Raw genomic sequence first — 17,304 nt, forward strand, 5'->3', positions numbered from 1 at the left:
TGGGAGCGGGTCGGTGCTCGCGTCCGCCCCGAGGCCCCCAGCCCCTGCCCTGCGCCGCCGAGCGCGGCCGTCCGCTGCGCCAGGGAGGACGCGGCTGGAACTCGTGGAGGCTCAGCGCGCAGGCGCCGCCGAGCCCTGCCTGGATGCTCAGTCAAAGCACTAAGGCCAAAAAAATAAAAAATAAAAAATAATCAGCAATTTATAGAAAGAAGAAGCTATAGTCTGTCGGGATACCCAACACCAACAGGTAGGAGGCCATACTCTTGGTTAAGTTTGTGGGGAGGAGGGATCCGTGTCGGTGAAACTGCAGGTTCACCAGGAAAGCGCTCCCCCTTCCCCCCAGGTGGAAGGTTTTTTTGTTTTGTTTTGGTTTGGGTTTTTTGTGTGTGTTGGGTTTTTTTTTTTTTAAAACAATAAACTACATGATGGAGGTGCATTCAGACAATGCATCTTCAGTAGGGCTTATTCAAAGCTCCATTTTTGGAAAGCGTTGCAAGACTGAGGACTACCAGCCTGCGAGCCGCCGGAAACAGTTCCCTTGCAGCACAGAAACAATCTTCTCGCACCATCTTCGCGTATGTAATGCATGTCTCTCCCCTCCTCCTCCTCCCCCCATTATAAATCCAGGGGTGGCGGATTTCAGGTTTCGTAATGTTGCATGATGAGATCGGTATTTACCCGGGGACGTACCAGTGGGGAAATTAAAACCATCGAAGCAGTTTTGCCTGGGTTACCATCAACATATTCCGAGCAAGTGAAAAGTGGCAAAGGAAATATGCTTAGTGGAAATAACAGAGGAAGCCGATTTTCCCGGTGTGATTCCCAGGCACCTAGAAGAAAATGTGCATTTTTTTTTTTAAATGAAGCCACTTTCGATTTGCAACTAAGATGATCAGTGTAAATGGAAAGGCTTAACTGATCAGGAAATACAGGTTCGTGTTAAATTTATTTGAATCCAGGCATCCAAGATTTACAAATGGAAGTCCATTATTCCTCTGGGTGTATTTTCCTGGCCAGTATTTGCATTAACCATTTTTAATAATCATGTGTGCTTAAAAGAGAAAAGATTTGCCAAAAAAATGGGGTGGGGTGGGAGTGGGGAAACAAAAGATTAAATCACATCAAATCCTGGGATAATTTCCTATTAATTTAGAAATCTAATGTTGAAATTATACTCTAAAGAATCAGCAAATACACTTATAATATTCAGCATGAATAGTGACACGTAAGTTAAAAGACAAATATTTTGCAATGGTTCTTTGGATCCATATCTACAGGGGAGTTGCCTGTAAAATACTGACAGATACTAATAGACCTCAAATAAATGTAGTCTCCTCCCTGTCTTCTATTATCAATCTTGTAGATTCCATTGCAACACTAGTGACTAATTCCTAGAGTGGCGTATTTTATGATTGTGGAACATTATCCCTTTTGTCCTAAAGGTACCTAAAAAAAGTATGTTCTCCAAAAGAGGAACATTTTTAAGTTTATCTAGCTTGGAAAACTAAGCAAGCCAACTGTCTGAACTCTCAAGCAAAAATATTAAGGCAAATAATAATATTCAAAATTAAAACTTTATTTACTTCCCATAAATCAACAGCTTTATGTTAGCACTGCCTGACATCATTCATTGCTTGTTAACTTAATACCTGATAGCTCTTTTTTCCCCTAGATATTCTGATGGCAAATCAAATGGAAGAAAAGAGGAAGCATGACAGCAGATTGGATCGATTCTCTTTGTGGATTACATTTTCAGTAAAATGTATGGATCTGTCTTTTCCTTGTTCTATCTAGATCATGAGACTTGACTAAGGCTGTATCTTTATCCTCCATCCATCTATGGCGAACTATAGCCATGCAGCTGACAACATTTTGCAAAATCTCTCTCCTCTAACAGCCTTTCTGAAACTGACTTCCTTGGGTTTCATAATAGGAGTCAGTGTGGTGGGCAACCTTCTGATTTCCATTTTGCTGGTGAAAGATAAGACCTTGCATAGAGCACCTTACTACTTCCTGTTGGACCTTGGCTGTTCTGATGTCCTCAGATCTGCAATTTGTTTTCCATTTGTATTCAACTCTGTCAAAAATGGCTCTACCTGGACCTATGGGACTCTGACTTGTAAAGTGATTGCCTTTCTGGGGGTTTTGTCCTGTTTCCACACTGCTTTCATGCTCTTCTGCATCAGTGTCACCAGATACTTAGCTATCGCCCATCATCGCTTTTATACAAAGAGGCTGACTTTCTGGACGTGCCTGGCTGTGATCTGCATGGTGTGGACTCTGTCTGTGGCCATGGCGTTTCCCCCAGTTTTAGATGTGGGCACTTACTCATTCATTAGGGAGGAAGATCAATGCACCTTCCAACACCGCTCCTTCAGGGCCAACGATTCCTTAGGATTTATGTTGCTCCTTGCGCTCATCCTCCTAGCCACACAGCTTGTCTACCTCAAGCTGATATTTTTTGTCCACGATCGAAGGAAAATGAAGCCAGTTCAGTTCGTAGCAGCAGTAAGCCAGAACTGGACTTTCCATGGCCCTGGAGCCAGTGGCCAGGCAGCTGCCAATTGGCTGTCGGGATTTGGAAGGGGCCCCACCCCACCTACCTTGCTGGGCATCAGGCAAAATGCGAACCCCACGAGCAGAAGAAGGCTGTTGGTCTTAGATGAATTCAAAATGGAAAAGAGGATCAGCAGAATGTTCTACATAATGACTTTTCTCTTCCTAACCTTGTGGGGCCCCTACCTGGTAGCCTGCTATTGGAGAGTTTTTGCAAGGGGGCCTGTGGTACCGGGAGGATTTCTAACAGCTGCTGTCTGGATGAGTTTTGCCCAAGCAGGAATCAATCCTTTTGTCTGCATTTTCTCCAACAGGGAGCTGAGACGCTGTTTCAGCACAACCCTTCTTTACTGCAGAAAATCCAGGTTACCAAGGGAACCTTACTGTGTTATATGAAGGAGCATCTGTAAATCTTTAGCCTTCTGAAACACTGACCTTCTCTGTTAAGCAATTGTGGCCTGTAGCCATATCTTGAGAAGAAAATCAAGAATGGGATTAGTGGTTGTAAGGATTTGGGGGACTTTCTGCAGTCTTTGCAATTGTTCACCTATAATCCTATTTTAAATCTCAGAGTGATCCTGCTGACTGCCCATGGAGGTTTGAAATTAAGAAAGGACTGAACCACTGCCCTAAGTTTCTTTATGTGGTTGAAAACTAGGTAATGAAATTAGCAGGTGCTAAGTATCAGTGCTAAATGCTGTGTATATCACTACTTATGAAAAAAAACATTTCAAAAAAAAAAAACTAGCATTGGACATCTTAATAAGTTAAGTTGACTTGAGGTAAATATGTTGATAAAAACTAATTTTAGAAGTTTGAAGAGTTTAAAACATTTCATACTATTATTGTTTTGCAAATACTAAAATACTTGGGGACTTAAGTACCATAACCCACTAAAGATATACCATGAATTATTGGATTGTGACATTTTTTAAAAATCGCCTTGTACATTTGGAGGATCATTCCAAAGCAGTGTATTGGTTCCAATTAGAGTTTACTTTAAAAAAAAAAGTGTTTTTATTGATTTTTACAGAGAGAGGAAGAGGGAGGGATAGAAAGATAGAAACACTGATGAGAGAGAAACATAATTGATGGGCTGTGTCCTCACACCCCCTACTGAGGATTGAGCCACAATCTAGGCATGTGCCCTGAACAGGAATCAAACTGCTGACCACTTGATTCCTGGATCGACACTCAACTGCTGAGCCACACCAGTTGGAGCTAGAATCTACTTTTTAAAAATTAATACATTACTATTACTAAATACCACTTTACTTACCTACTCGTTAAATTGCTAGCATTGGACTGTATTATTTGATTTTTGTTGATTTGGTACAAAATTTTCCCAATTCACTTTTATTTGGCCTGGAAGGCAACATTGATGGTACAATTGAGCTGTTCTAATAAGTCAGAATAAACATATGTTGCCTTGAAGAGTTATCTAATATCTTTCATTTTATTTATTATTGGAGCAAATAGTCAAGGGAAATCAAATCAATAACTGGTCATGATCATGCATTTGAAAGTACATGGAAGAGTATTAATACTCTCCTTTTTCCTCACGTGGTTTAAAAATTAAGGTGCACATTATTGGAATACTGAGATTGTGCTACTCATTCTAGTATGTTCTAAGAAGCAGGAAGTTGATGTGTGTTTATATTTTAAGTCAGCTGTCAAGGGGATACCACAGCCTTAGTATGACATCCTGCACAATTTGTGAAGTTTATTCTACAGAGGGCACAGTCTTGTTTATACTTTCTGCACATTCAGTGTATTTGTCATTTAAATTATTTCAGATTTAACTTGTGAAAGCTTTAATATGATTTCTGGTATTTTAGAAATATATTAGAGTCTGTGAGTCTCATTCTTTAAAATACAGATGTGTGAATTTCAATATAAAGTTGCATTTGCCAAAACTTAACTGTGTAGCCTGTTATTTTCTTGGAATAAGTTTTGCAGTTTTTGACAAGTAAAAAATTTTTGGGCCTGGAAAGTAAGCACAAACTAGGAAGACTAGCTTTAATATGTTTTTTTAAAATTTTTATTGCTTATTATAATTTAGAAATGGAAATGCATGAATGATAGGGAGCATAAAGCTGATATACCAACAAATTATATTATCTGTAAAAGCATTATTTGATAGCTTATTATAATTATCTTTCTCTTTATTTTTATAAGCCAGTAACATTTAGAGACATACCTGTGTAGTTGGTTAATTCAGAATTTTCATATAAATATCACGTTTTAATTTGTGGCAGAGTAGAAATTTGGGATTCTAAATATTAACTTGTAAGAAGAATGGTTTACAATGAATAATGTTATGACAAAACCAGATAAACTGTTATTGTTTTTCATTGTTTTTTATTTGTTTGGGGGTTTTTGTACTTAAAAAATAAGTTTAGGAATAATGGAACAGAATTTTTATTGCTGCAGCATATCTGTAAAAAGAATATAAATATAAATAAGGAAAAATAAATGAAATGTCTCAGTGATGTATATACTATTCAGTCTGGACAGCGGAAGCTGTGATTTAGTGAGGACTCTGTTAGACCTCATTTTTACTTTATACCAAAGTTGATTGGATCTGAAACAGTCTAATGTACAACACTGGGTTGAATCTAGCAATAAAGTCCCCTTATTGCTACTAAAATCATTATCCAATATACTACAATAAAGGAAATGTTATCAAAAGATACTCTGGAAACATTATGTGCCCAACTTAAAAAAAATTACAGTAGAAACATTACAATGATTATATTTATAGAGAGCAACTGGTAGAAAATTCAGCAGGGATCTTGAGGACAGAGAGAGACCAGTCGCCATGTTGTATTTTGGAATCCTGAATTCCTGTGTTATTAATGCCATACACAAAATAACAAAAGAAGCGGGAGTTAAAGTTCCTCCATGTCTTGACTGTCCACTTCCATATGAGGGATATTTCAGGCCCTTCAAGAAACCTGGAGGTGTCTTTTCATCCATTTTTATAGCTTCCTGCAAGTTAGCTTGTGAATGCCTGGGTAAAGGAAGGCACTAAGATGCCCACCCCCAGGAGCCTCCCCTGGTGCTCAAGCAAAGATGATAATTACCTATGAAATGGCACATATCTTTATTATTTAAGTATGCCACTCCTTCTATTGCCCCTTATTGGAGATATACAACCAAATTACCTAATCTATTAGCTGAAAAGTTTGTTTGGCCTCCAAAATTCAAATACAATTAAACATATTTATCACTGTAGAGACTAGTCCTTCTCAGCCATGTAAGGGAGTTGTGTTGCAACAGGTGTTACTGTAGGACCCTTGCAAGCAGAACCAAAAATACTCACTTATATGTATTCACCATTAGATACATTTATACCTTGTATCATTTTTTTACTTTATTCCACCAGCATTGTAGACTGTATTGTTAGTAAGACAAACAGAAAAGATCCAGCTTATATTAGTTTCATATAAAAAAAAAGAAAGAAGATAAGATGATAAATGGTAATGTTTCAAATGTTGGCTAAACACATTAATTTAGGTAGATGGTTATCAGAATTAGGGTTATTTATGATTCCAAAATCTTATGAGTTTGTTTTTCTATGCAAAATACATCACTTTCATGTCTGTGAATATTCTCTTACAAATGTTTTGAATGGAAATTGCAGGTTCTACTAAGATAACGGTTTATTGCTGACATTTTTATTGTTCTCAACTCGGAGCATGCTAGCATTCTGTGACTTTCCCAATCCCCTCAGAAACTTTTTTAAAACCACATTGAAATGATATAATTGCTTAATTTTGAAGCACAAGTTCCTAATTAGTCTATATAATGGTTAAAACGAAGATATTATTTGTAAATGATAGGATTACATTTTTGCCATCAGTTACAAGTAAACAGTCAAATACATTAAAGGGATATTGAGAACTGAAGCAATGGAGAAAATATTTGGGGGGGGGGCTAATTTTTTGGCCTTATGCTGCAGTATAACAGGCTTTAATTTTATAAAAGAATTATATAAATAAGATCTGGTTAAGGATATTTGTTTTTTGGGGTGTTTTTTTAGAAGGAGCTTTTATATCATCTCCTTTTGCCAAAGGGATGATCTCCATTAGCTTGCTCAAGTCCTTTTGATTAAAATGATTTTAAAGCCAGATTTCCTCCCACCAGATCAGGCAGTTAATTCAAGAACCGAAACCTTGAAAGGCTGGGGAGGAAAGAAGAGAGAATGTGTTTTTCTCTGAGTGATTATAGAAAAAGGCCTCAAAAAAACCACAGGCTTGGAATTATTCACAGCCACTGCCCATACACCCCTCCCCCGCCACCTCCTAGTGTCATCGGACAACAAAATAATCTCTAGAAGGCAGGCTTTTTTCTTTAAAAAAAAAATTTTTTTTATTGATTTCAGAGAGGAAGGGAGAGGGAGAGAGAGGTGGAAACATCAATAATGAGAGAGAATCATTGATCAGCTGCCTTCTGCACACCCCACACTGAGAATCGAGCCCGCAACCTGAGCATATGCCCTCACCAGGGATGGAACCATGACCTGCTGGTTTATGAGTTGATGCTTCACCATTGAGCCATGCTGGCTGGGCAGAAAGACAGGTTTTTAAGTTTTGCTTCGAGACAAAAAAGTTTCCTTTTTTCTCTGTGTTTGGAAAATAATAGATTCTTGGTACAAATATTAAAATTGATACTGTAATGCATGTCCTGGTTTATGGGATTTTGAGTAGACAATAAAATAGCATTTAACTTATATGGGTAGTCAAGATCATGAGGTGAAGAAGTAAATCATTTTGTTTTCTCCTCCATGAAAAAAAGAAAAAAAGGTGAGAATGTTAATTTTGTCCCGGGGATAAAAAGACTTTTTGATCATTTTAGTAAGCATTTTTACTTACCCATCATTCAATCAATAATCATTTCCTGCATGTATGTTCTTGGGCAAGTTACTTAACCCTATGTGTCTCATCAATAAAAAGGAGGTTACAAACATCCTGGGGTTATTGAGTGGACCCAGTGAATGCATCCTTGTGAAGCCCTTAAAAGAGACCCTGGCATCTTTAATGCTCCTTTTTTATTGGCTGTCTCATATCGTTCACCATCTAGCAGCAGAGACACAAATTATGAGACAATGTGATAAATGCTGTATGTGAGATAAGTGTTAAAGAAACACAGACAAGCAATTAACTCTGTGAAGATGGGAGGAGGAAGGTGATTTCAGACAGAGGAAATAAAATGAGCAAAAGGCAAATAAAGATATTTGAAAGCTCAGGGTATGTTCAACATAGAGATCCACTAATCAGGGACATTTCATGTGGTGTGGCTGCAGCTTTGATACCTAAGAAGGGAAGGACCAACATGGCATAAAGGTTAAAAGACACAAGATTTACAAGTTTAAGTGGTTATTATGTTAGATACTAGCTTTATAATCTTAAGTTAATTCAACTCATTGAGTCTCAGTTTGCTTATCTGTAAAATATAGGAGTAAGTAGTAGCAACCACTACTTTTAAAGATTTGTCTTGCTAAGCTAAAATACCTATTATTAATTAAGTACTTACTTCAAAGACCCTTTCTAAGTATTTTTCATTTATGATTATCATCATAAGTAGATGCTATTATTTTTCATACTTTACAAATAAAGCGAAGCACAGAGAAGTTAAGTAGCTTGCACAAGTTAGTAATAAGCAAATCATGAATATAAAACACTTAGCACAGTACCAAACCCAGAGTGAAAACTCAATAAATGTGGTTGCTGGTGTTGTTGATTTTAACAAAATAACAGAAGAAGGTGAGAGACTTATGGGAGCTGGAGTGAGTGAGCAGCAACAGAACTCCACCCTTCAGACTTCAGCTCCAACTTGTTCTCCCTCTTTTCTCCCTGGGAATCTACTAGTAAAGGAAGCAAAGAATAGTTGGTTGCCTAATACTCCCTCTCTGCTTTCATATAGGATCATATTACCACAGAATCAGGAGAATCCATCCGCTTTTTCAAATGACTTCTTAGAAGGACATTGCTCAATATATCACTCAAATTTTAAAAGCAGGCTACACATTTTTAAGGTGGGCTACACACCCCAGGCCATGTGGAGGGTTTTACTTAGATCTGGCTCATAATCTTCGGTTCTAAATCAGTTTTGTTATATGCTATATAAAATGGAGATTTTAAATGGTGGTTACCAAACTCTGTACAGTCTTTTTATGGAGTCTGCTGTCAAGTCTCCCTTTAAAGGTCCACCTTTTAGGACCACCATTTCCAGGCACATCCCAATTATTTATACTTATTTCCCTACCCTGAACTCTCTCCAGAACCTCTATAATTCTAGCATTCATAACACTATATAGTAAAGGGATAATTAATGGAGAATAAAATAAAAGAATTACCTCATGAGTCCTGTTTGCTTAGTATTCATGCATAAACCTGGTCTTCACACTTTTCTATTTATTGACTCATTGAGTCAGTTGTTTACCTACATGGCCATCCTTCACTGCATTTTTTTAAAGCTGTTATTTTGCCCATTTGAACCCTCATACATTCTTCCCAATTGAGCTCCATTCTTACTATTTGATCTCTTAATTTATCAGTAATTTGTACCAAGGAGATTCCATCTTTTAATTTAAAGTGATAGCCTGTGCCATTCCTCCATTCCAGTTTGGTGATATTTGTGGTCTCAGTAAACATATTTTCTATTTAATTATCCTGTTAATGTGGAAAAGCATGCCAGCCGGGGTGTCAGGAGTGGCGAGTTGCGGACCAGCTACAGTCCATGGTCAATTCACTTGATCTCTTAGTTCCCTAAACTGGATAATAAAGGGGTTGATCTCTCAACTTTTTCCAGCTTGAAAAAAATCCTATGCTTTATACCTCTGGGTCACTGATGTTCCCGGGACATTAATAACATGGTTATTTCTAACAAACATAGCGTCCAATTGCTGACACTAATACACTGAGAGCTATTTCCTGTTGTTTAATATTTCAATTAACTAGGTTCCTTCCTAAGCAGCTATAGACCCAAGCTGATCCTGGCTTGTTGGTATCAAACACTATAGAATATCTATAGTATATTAAAATACTTTTTCACTGGGCTTCTGTTTTATTCGTGTGCTAACTTCATTACAGACATCTTTGAACAGACACTTAATAAGCACCTACTATGTGTATAAGGAGTTGTTTTGGGTGCTTAATAAATCTTTTAATTGAATCTGATTTGTTTGAGGTTTTAGTCTTAAAGACTTGTAAAATGAACACAAATCTAGTTTTCTTTTTTTAATTGTTTTTGCTATGCATTACATCCATGATAACATGGACTTTTAAATTAAATCTAGTAAAAAAGTGTTTTCCTATTATTTTTAACTAGAGGCCCAACGCACGATTCAATCATGAGGGTAGGGTCCCTAGGCCTAGCCTCCTGCGATCAGGGCCATCTTCTGCCTGTTCGCCAGTCCCCAGGCCCAATGCTGCCTCCGCCGCCGCCACTGAGCTGCCAGGCTGTTGGGATCACCAGCTCATCCCCAGCCGCTGCCGCTGCTGCTGGGGCTTGAGGCGCTGACGAAGGGGAGCACGGCAGGGGATCCGGGTGCGGACAACTGGCTCCCCGCCTCCGATGGCAGCGGAGCTGGGCAGGGGATCCGGGTGCAGACAACTGGCTCCCCGCCTCCGATGGCAGCGGAGCTGGGCAGGGGATCCGGGTGCGGACAACCGGCTCCCCGCCTCCGATGGCAGCGGAGCTGGGTGTCCAGGGTGTCCGAGGCAGCCCCCCTCAGCGGCCGCCAATCCAGCCTTTGAGAGGCAGGGCGGGGCGGGGGGGAGGGCGGGAGTCCCGGTCTCTCAATGGCCGGATATGCCACCCCGAGTCCTGCCCCCCAGCCTCCCACCGCCCAATCGTGGGCGTAGCGGAGTGATGGTTATTTGCATATTGCCTTTTTATTATGAAGGATTACAACCTTAGAATTAAGTGGCTATACTTAATGGTGGTTTTTATTTATAATTTTTGGTTTACAGCAACAAAACTATTTAGTTATTATAAAACAACTTTCAAAATATATTTTGAGCCTAGTTACTTTTAAGAGAATGAGTTATAAAAGTTATTCTTATCATGGTAATTACGTTTTAGCTATGAATAAATGTAAGTTGTGAAACCTAGAGTTCATAATTCAAAAAAACAAATGCACCCACTTTTACATAGTCCTGATTCACCCCCCAGTGTATTGAGAATTCTGTACAATCATTGCATGAATGCATTTATTTATTTATTTATTTATTTATTTTTCCTCCCCACGTGTTTTTCTTTATTGATTTTATTGTTGAGGGTATTACAGATGTCATCTACCACGCCCCTACTTGCCCCTCTCCAACAAGCTCCAGCTCCACCCGTGGCCTTCACCAGGAATATCTGTGTCCATGGGCTATGCATATATGCATATAAGTTTTGGTTGTTCTTTTCCCGAGATTTGTCAGTCTGTTGCATGCTTCCATCCCTCTGGACCTATTTGTTCATCAATTTATTTTGTTCATTAGATTTTACATATAAATGAAATCATGAGATATTTGTCTTTCTCTTACTGGCTTATTTCACTTAGCATAATAATCTCCAGGTCCATTCATGCTGTTCCAAAGGAAAAGAGGTCCTTTTTTTACAGCTGCATAGTATTCCATTGTGTAAATATACCACAGCTTTTGTATCCATTCATCTCCTGATAGGCACTTGGGCTGTTTCCAGATCTTAGCTATTGTAAAGAACACTACTATGAACATAGGGTGCATATATTCTTTCTGATTGGTGTTTCAGGATTCTTAAGATATAGTTCAAGAGGTGGGATCACTGGGTCAAATGGCAGTTCCATTTTTAATTTTTTGAGGAATTTAAAAAATATTTATTTTGAGGAGTGTTTCTTTTGCTGTGCAGAAACTTTTTAGTTTGATGTAGTCCCAATTGTTTATTTTTCCCTTTGTTCCTCTTGCCCTAGGATAAGTTTTCGGAACATTTGCTCTAAAACTGAAATATTTTAATAAGGATTACATTGAATCTATAAATTGCTTTGGGTAGAATAGGCATTTTAATTATGTTAATTCTTCCAACCCATGAACATGATATATGCTTCTACTTATTTGCATTTTCACCTATTGCTTTTTTTTTTTTTCTATGTCCTATAGTTTTCCAAGGACAGGTCTTTTATCTCCTTGGTTAAGTTTATTTCTAGGTATCTTATTTTTTTCTTTGCAGTAGTAAATGAGGTTTTTGGGTGTGGTTTTTTTTTTTTTTTTTTTAGTTTCTCTTTCTAAAAGAGTTTAGTATTGGTGTATAAAAATGCCATTGTTTTTTGGATGTTAATTTTATATCCTGCTACTTTGCCAAATTCATTTACTAAACCTAGCAGTTTTTTGGTGGAGTCTTTGAGGTTTTCTATGTACATATCATGTCATCTGCGAATAATGACAATTTTGCTTCCTCCTTTCCAAGTTGTATGCCTTTTATGTTTTCTTCCTGTCTGATTGCTATGGCTAGTACTTCCAGTGCTATGTTGAATAAGAGTGGTGAAAGCAGATATCTTTGTCTTGTTCCTGTTCTTAGGCAAAATGGCTTTAGTTTTTGCCCACTGAGTATGATATTGGCTGTAGGTTTGTCATATGTGGCCTTTATTATTTTGAGATGTATTCCCTCTTTTTCTGCTTTGCTGAGAGTTTTTATCAAAAATGAGTACTGGATTTATGGAATGCTTTCTCTGTATCTGCTGATATGATCATGTGATTTTTATGCTTCATTTTGTTTATGTCATGTGTCACATTTATTGCTTTGCAAATATTGTACCAGCCCAGAATCCATCCCCAGAATAATTCTAATTTGGTCATGATGTATTATCTTTTTAATGTATTGCTGAAATTGATGACGTATTATTTGATTGAGGATTTTAGCATCTATCGTCATCATGTATATAGGCTTCTAATTTTCTTTCTTTGTAGTACCTCTATCTGGTTATGGAATCAGAATAATGTTGGCCTTGTTAAAGACTTTGGAAATCATCCCTCTGCTTATATTTTTTGAAATAGCTTGAGGATAAGTATTGGGTCTTCTTTTAATGTTTGATAAAACTCATCTGTAAATCCATCTGGTCCAGGAATTTTGTTTGCTGTTAGTTGTTTGATTACTGCTTCAATTGTATTAGTTGTTATCAGCCTATTCAGATTTTCTTATTTCTTCTGGTCGAGTTGGGGGAGATTGTATGTGTCCAGGAATTTATCCATTTCACTCAGGTTATCCTGTTTGTTGGCATAAAGATGCTCATAGTCTTTTCTTACAATCCTTTATATTCCTGTGGTGTCAGTTGTTAGTTCACCTCTTTCATTTCTGATTTTATTTATTTAGGTCCTCTTTCTTTGTTTCTTGATAAGTCTGGCTGAATGCTAATAAATCTTATTTATCTTTTCCAAGAAATAATTCTTGGTTTCATTAATCTTTTGTGTTGTGTTTTTAGACTCTATGTCATTTATTTCTACTCTGATCTTTATTATATCCTTCCTTCTACTTACTCTGGGATTTTCTTGTTGTTCTCTTTTTACTTATTTTAGTTGTAGGGTTAGATAGTTTATTTGAAATTTTTCTTGTTTCTCGAAGTAGGCCTCTAAAGCTCTGAACTTCCCTCTCAGGACTGCTTTCACTGTGTTCCACAGATTTTGCATTATTTTGTGTTGATTTTCATTTGTTGCCAGGAAGTTTTTTATTTCCTTCCTGACATCATTCTTTACCAACTCATTGATTAATGACATATTATTTAGCCTTCATGTGTTTCAATATTTTTGTGTATTTTTATTATAGTTCTAGCTTCATGCCATTGATATCCGAGACGATGCTTGATATGATTTAAATCTTCTTCAACTTGTACAGACTTGTTTTGTGTCCTAAAATGTGGTCTATCTTTAAGAATGTTCCATGTGTTCTTGAGAAGAATGTATATTCTGCCACTTTGGGATGAAATGTTCTGTAAATATCAATTAAATCCATTTGATCTAGTGTCTTCTTTAAGGTCACTGTTTCCTTATTGACTTTTTGTCTGGAAGATTTATTCATTGATGTCAATGGGATGTTAAAATTCCCTACTATGCCCAGCCAATGGTTGAGGGTTGACCCATGAACCAAGAGGTTACAGGCTCAATTCCCAGTCAGGGCACATGCCCAGGTTGAAGGCTCTATACCCAGTAGGGGGCATGCAGAATGCAGCCGATCAATGTTTCTCTCTCTCTCTCTCTCTCTTCCTCTTTCTAAAAATCAATAAAAACGTATTTTAAAAAATAAAATAAAATTTCCTACTATGACTGTATTGATGTCTATCTCTGCCTTACAGTCCTCTAGGAGTTTTTTAATATATGTAGGTGTTCCTATATTGGGTGCATATATGTTTACAAGGGTTATATCCACTTGTTGAAATGATTCCTTTAGTATTATGTAGTTTTCTTCTTTGTCTCTTCTTTTAACACTTGTTTTGAAGTCTATTTTGTCATATATAAGTACTGCTAACCCTGCTTTTTTTTTTCTTGGAAAATATTTTTACCATCCCTTCACTTTCATCCTGTGTGTCTTTTGTTCTGAGGTGGCATTGTTGTAGAATATATATATATATATATATATACACATACACACACATACAGACAGAAGGTAACCGAATGGATATATGGGTCATGTTTTCTTATCCATTTGGTTACCCTATGTCTTTTGATTGGAGCATTTAATCCAATTATGTTTAAGGTTATTATTGATAGGCACTTAATTATTGCCTTTTTAATTCTTTATGCCTATATTCCTTTCTCTCTCTCTCTTTCTCTCTCTTTTTCTTCTTACAAAAATCCCTTTACATTTCTTGAAATATTAGTTTGGTGATAATTATCTCCTTTAGCTTTTTTTTTTCTCTGGGAAGCTCTTTACTTCACCTTCTATTTTGAAGTAAAGTAGTCTTGATTTCATATCCTTGCTTTTCATTACTTTGAATACTTCATACAATTCCCTTCTGGCCTGTACTATTTCTGTTGAGAAATCAGCTGACAGCCTTATCGGAGCTCCCTTACAGGTAACTGACTGCCTCACTCTTGCTGCCCTTATGATTCTCTCTTTGTCTTTAACATTTGCCATTTTATTTATGATGTGTCTTGTTATGTGTTCCTCTTTTTTTTTTTTTGTAAGAAATGGTGCTTGCCCTAAAGAGTTTATTTTTTTTAATTTAATAAATCTTTATTGTTCAAATTATTACAATTGTTTCTCCTTTTTTCCCCCCATATCTCCCCTCCACCCAGTTCCCATCCCCCTCTCTGCCCTTACCTCCCTGCCGCTGTCCTCATCCATAGGTGTATGATTTTTGTCCAGTCTCTTCCCATACCCCCCACACAGACACCTCTTTCCCCCTGAGAATTATCAATCCACTCCCATTCTATGCCCCTGATTCTATTATATTCACCGGTTGATTCTGTTCCTCAGATTTTTAATTCACTTGACTTTTAGATTCACTTGTTCATAGATATGTATTTGTTGTTAATAACTTTTATCTTTACTTTTTTCTTCTTTTTCCTCTTTTTAAAGAATACCTTTCATCATTTCATATAATACTGGTTTGGTGGTGATGAACTCCTTTAGCTTTTTCTTATCTGTGAAGCTCTTTATCTGCCCTTCAATTCTGAATGATAACTTTGCTGGGTAGAGTAATCTTGGTTGTAGGTTCTTGCTATTCATCACTTTGAATATTTCTTGCAACTCCCGTCTGGCCTGCATGGTTTCTGTTGAAAAATCAGCTGATAATTGTATGGGTGCTCCCTTGTAGGTAACTAACTGTTTTTCTTTTGCTGCTTATAAGATTCTCTCTTTGTCTTTTGCCCTTGGCATTTTAATTATGATGTGCCTTGGTGTGGTCCTCTTTGGATTCCTTTTGTTTGGGGTTCTGTGTGCTTCCTGAACTTGTAAGTCTATTTCTTTCACCAGGTGAGGGAAGTTTTCTGTAATTATTTCTTCAAATAGGTTTTCAGCATCTTGCTCTCTCTCTTCTTCTGGCACCCCCATAATTCTGATGTTGGTACGTTTGAAGTTGTCCCAGAGGCTTCTCACACTATCTTCAACTTTCTGAATTCTCTTCTCTTGTTGCTTCTCTGGAAGAGTGTCCTTTGCCTCTTTGTATTCCAAATCTTTGACTTGATTCTTGGGTTCCTCTAGTCTGCTGTTAGGTCTCTGTATAATATTTTCTATTTCAGTCAGTGTATGTTTAATTTCTAGTTGGTCCTTTTTCATATCCTCGAGGGTCTCATTAAATTTATCAGCCTTTTCTAGGAAATTCTTAAAAAACCTTATAACTGTGGTTTTGAACTCTATGTCCAGTCGTTTGTTCTCCTCCGTTTCTTTTGTTTGGGATCTGTTTCCTTGTCTCCTCATTTTCGCTGCTTCCCTGAGTTGGTAGGGTAGCTTTGTGTACTAGTTGTCCTATTGGTTCAATGGGTCAGCCTCCCAGTTACCTGAGGTGGACACTCTTGGTGCACCCCTTTGTGGCCTGTGTGTACAGCCTTGTTGTAGTTAAGTCTTGATTGTTGTTGGTGTCACTGGGAGGAATTGACCTCCAGGCCAATTGGCTGTGAGGACCCTCTGTGTCTATAATGGAAGAATTGCTGTGCTGGAGACACGTTTATGGGGCAGGACTTGTTCCAGTAGGGCTTTGGTGCTCACTGAGTCTGCCTCTTGAATGTGTCCCTTATGAGAGTAGTTGAAATCTGGTGTCGTCTCACACCGACCACTAGATACACTAGTTCTGGATCTCCAATGGGGTGCAGGTCAGCTACTGTCTGAGGCCACCCAGCAGGAGCTACAGCAAGAACTATAGTTTTCTCCTCTTTGCTTGGGGTTTGGAGGTTTTGGAGCAGTCTGACTGGAGCTGCAGTTTATTTAAGCTGTGACAGAGCAGGCCATTTATATGTATAAGCTGCTGTGTGGAGCCTGGGCGGGTTTGTAGAATGTGCGGTGCGGGGTCTCAGGGCATCACTAGGCTAGGGCATGGCAAACGGCGATGACTGCCGTCAGCTGTCTCTGCCTTTCCACGTTTCCAAGTCCCCGCGTCCCACGCTCCAGCGCAGTAAACAATGATTTCTGGGCGCACTTCTGCAAAAAAGTCATTCTCACTTTCTGACCCGATGGCCTACAGTCCAGCTTCTTCCCATAGGCGTCTGGGTCCCCCGCGTGTCCCCAGAAACTGGATTTCAGAGTGATCAGGAGCTTGTCTCCCTTCGGGTTGAAAAAAAGCCTCACGTCCAGTCACCCGCCACCAGTCCAATTCGCGTGCCTCCGTACCTCAGCTTTTCAGCGTTTGTGCTCCTTTCTCTTTCCTTCTTAGTTGTAAAACTTCCACTCAGCCAGCTTTCCCGTGGTTCTGGGTGGTAGACGTTTTGTCTTTTAGTTGTAGTTTTGAAATTGTTGTGTGAGGCGGCAGTTTAGTTGTTTACCTTTTCCGCCATCTTGGTTCTCTTCCTCTTTGTGTTCCTCTTGATTGGGACTCTCTGTGCTTCCTGAATTGTATTGCTTTTTCCTTCATCAGGTTAGGGAACTTTTCTGTCATTATTTCTTCAAACAGGTTCTCTATCCTTTGCTCTCTTTCTTCTCCCTCTGATACCCCGATGACATGGATATTGTTCTGTTCATATTATCCCACAGTTCCTTTAAACTCTCCTCATACTTTTTGTTTTTTTTTTTCTTTTTACTACTCTAATTGATTGTTTTTTTCTACCTTGTCTTCCAAATCACTGATTCAAT

General features: G+C 38.1%; 1 protein-coding gene across 1 annotated transcript; it reads left to right on the forward strand.

The window, feature by feature from the left end:
* Positions 1-227: 227 nt before the first annotated feature.
* Positions 228-2,952, forward strand: GPR85 (G protein-coupled receptor 85; the record flags this gene model as incomplete). Its single annotated transcript, XM_079785363.1, has 2 exons — positions 228-247; positions 1,673-2,952. The coding sequence occupies exon 2, from the start codon at positions 1,840-1,842 to the stop codon at positions 2,950-2,952; it is 1,113 nt and encodes a 370-aa protein (XP_079641489.1). The 5' UTR covers positions 228-247; positions 1,673-1,839.
* Positions 2,953-17,304: the final 14,352 nt, after the last annotated feature.

Source organism: Cnephaeus nilssonii, assembly GCF_951640355.1.
Source record: "Cnephaeus nilssonii genome assembly, chromosome: 12".
NCBI lineage: Eukaryota > Metazoa > Chordata > Mammalia > Chiroptera > Vespertilionidae > Cnephaeus > Cnephaeus nilssonii.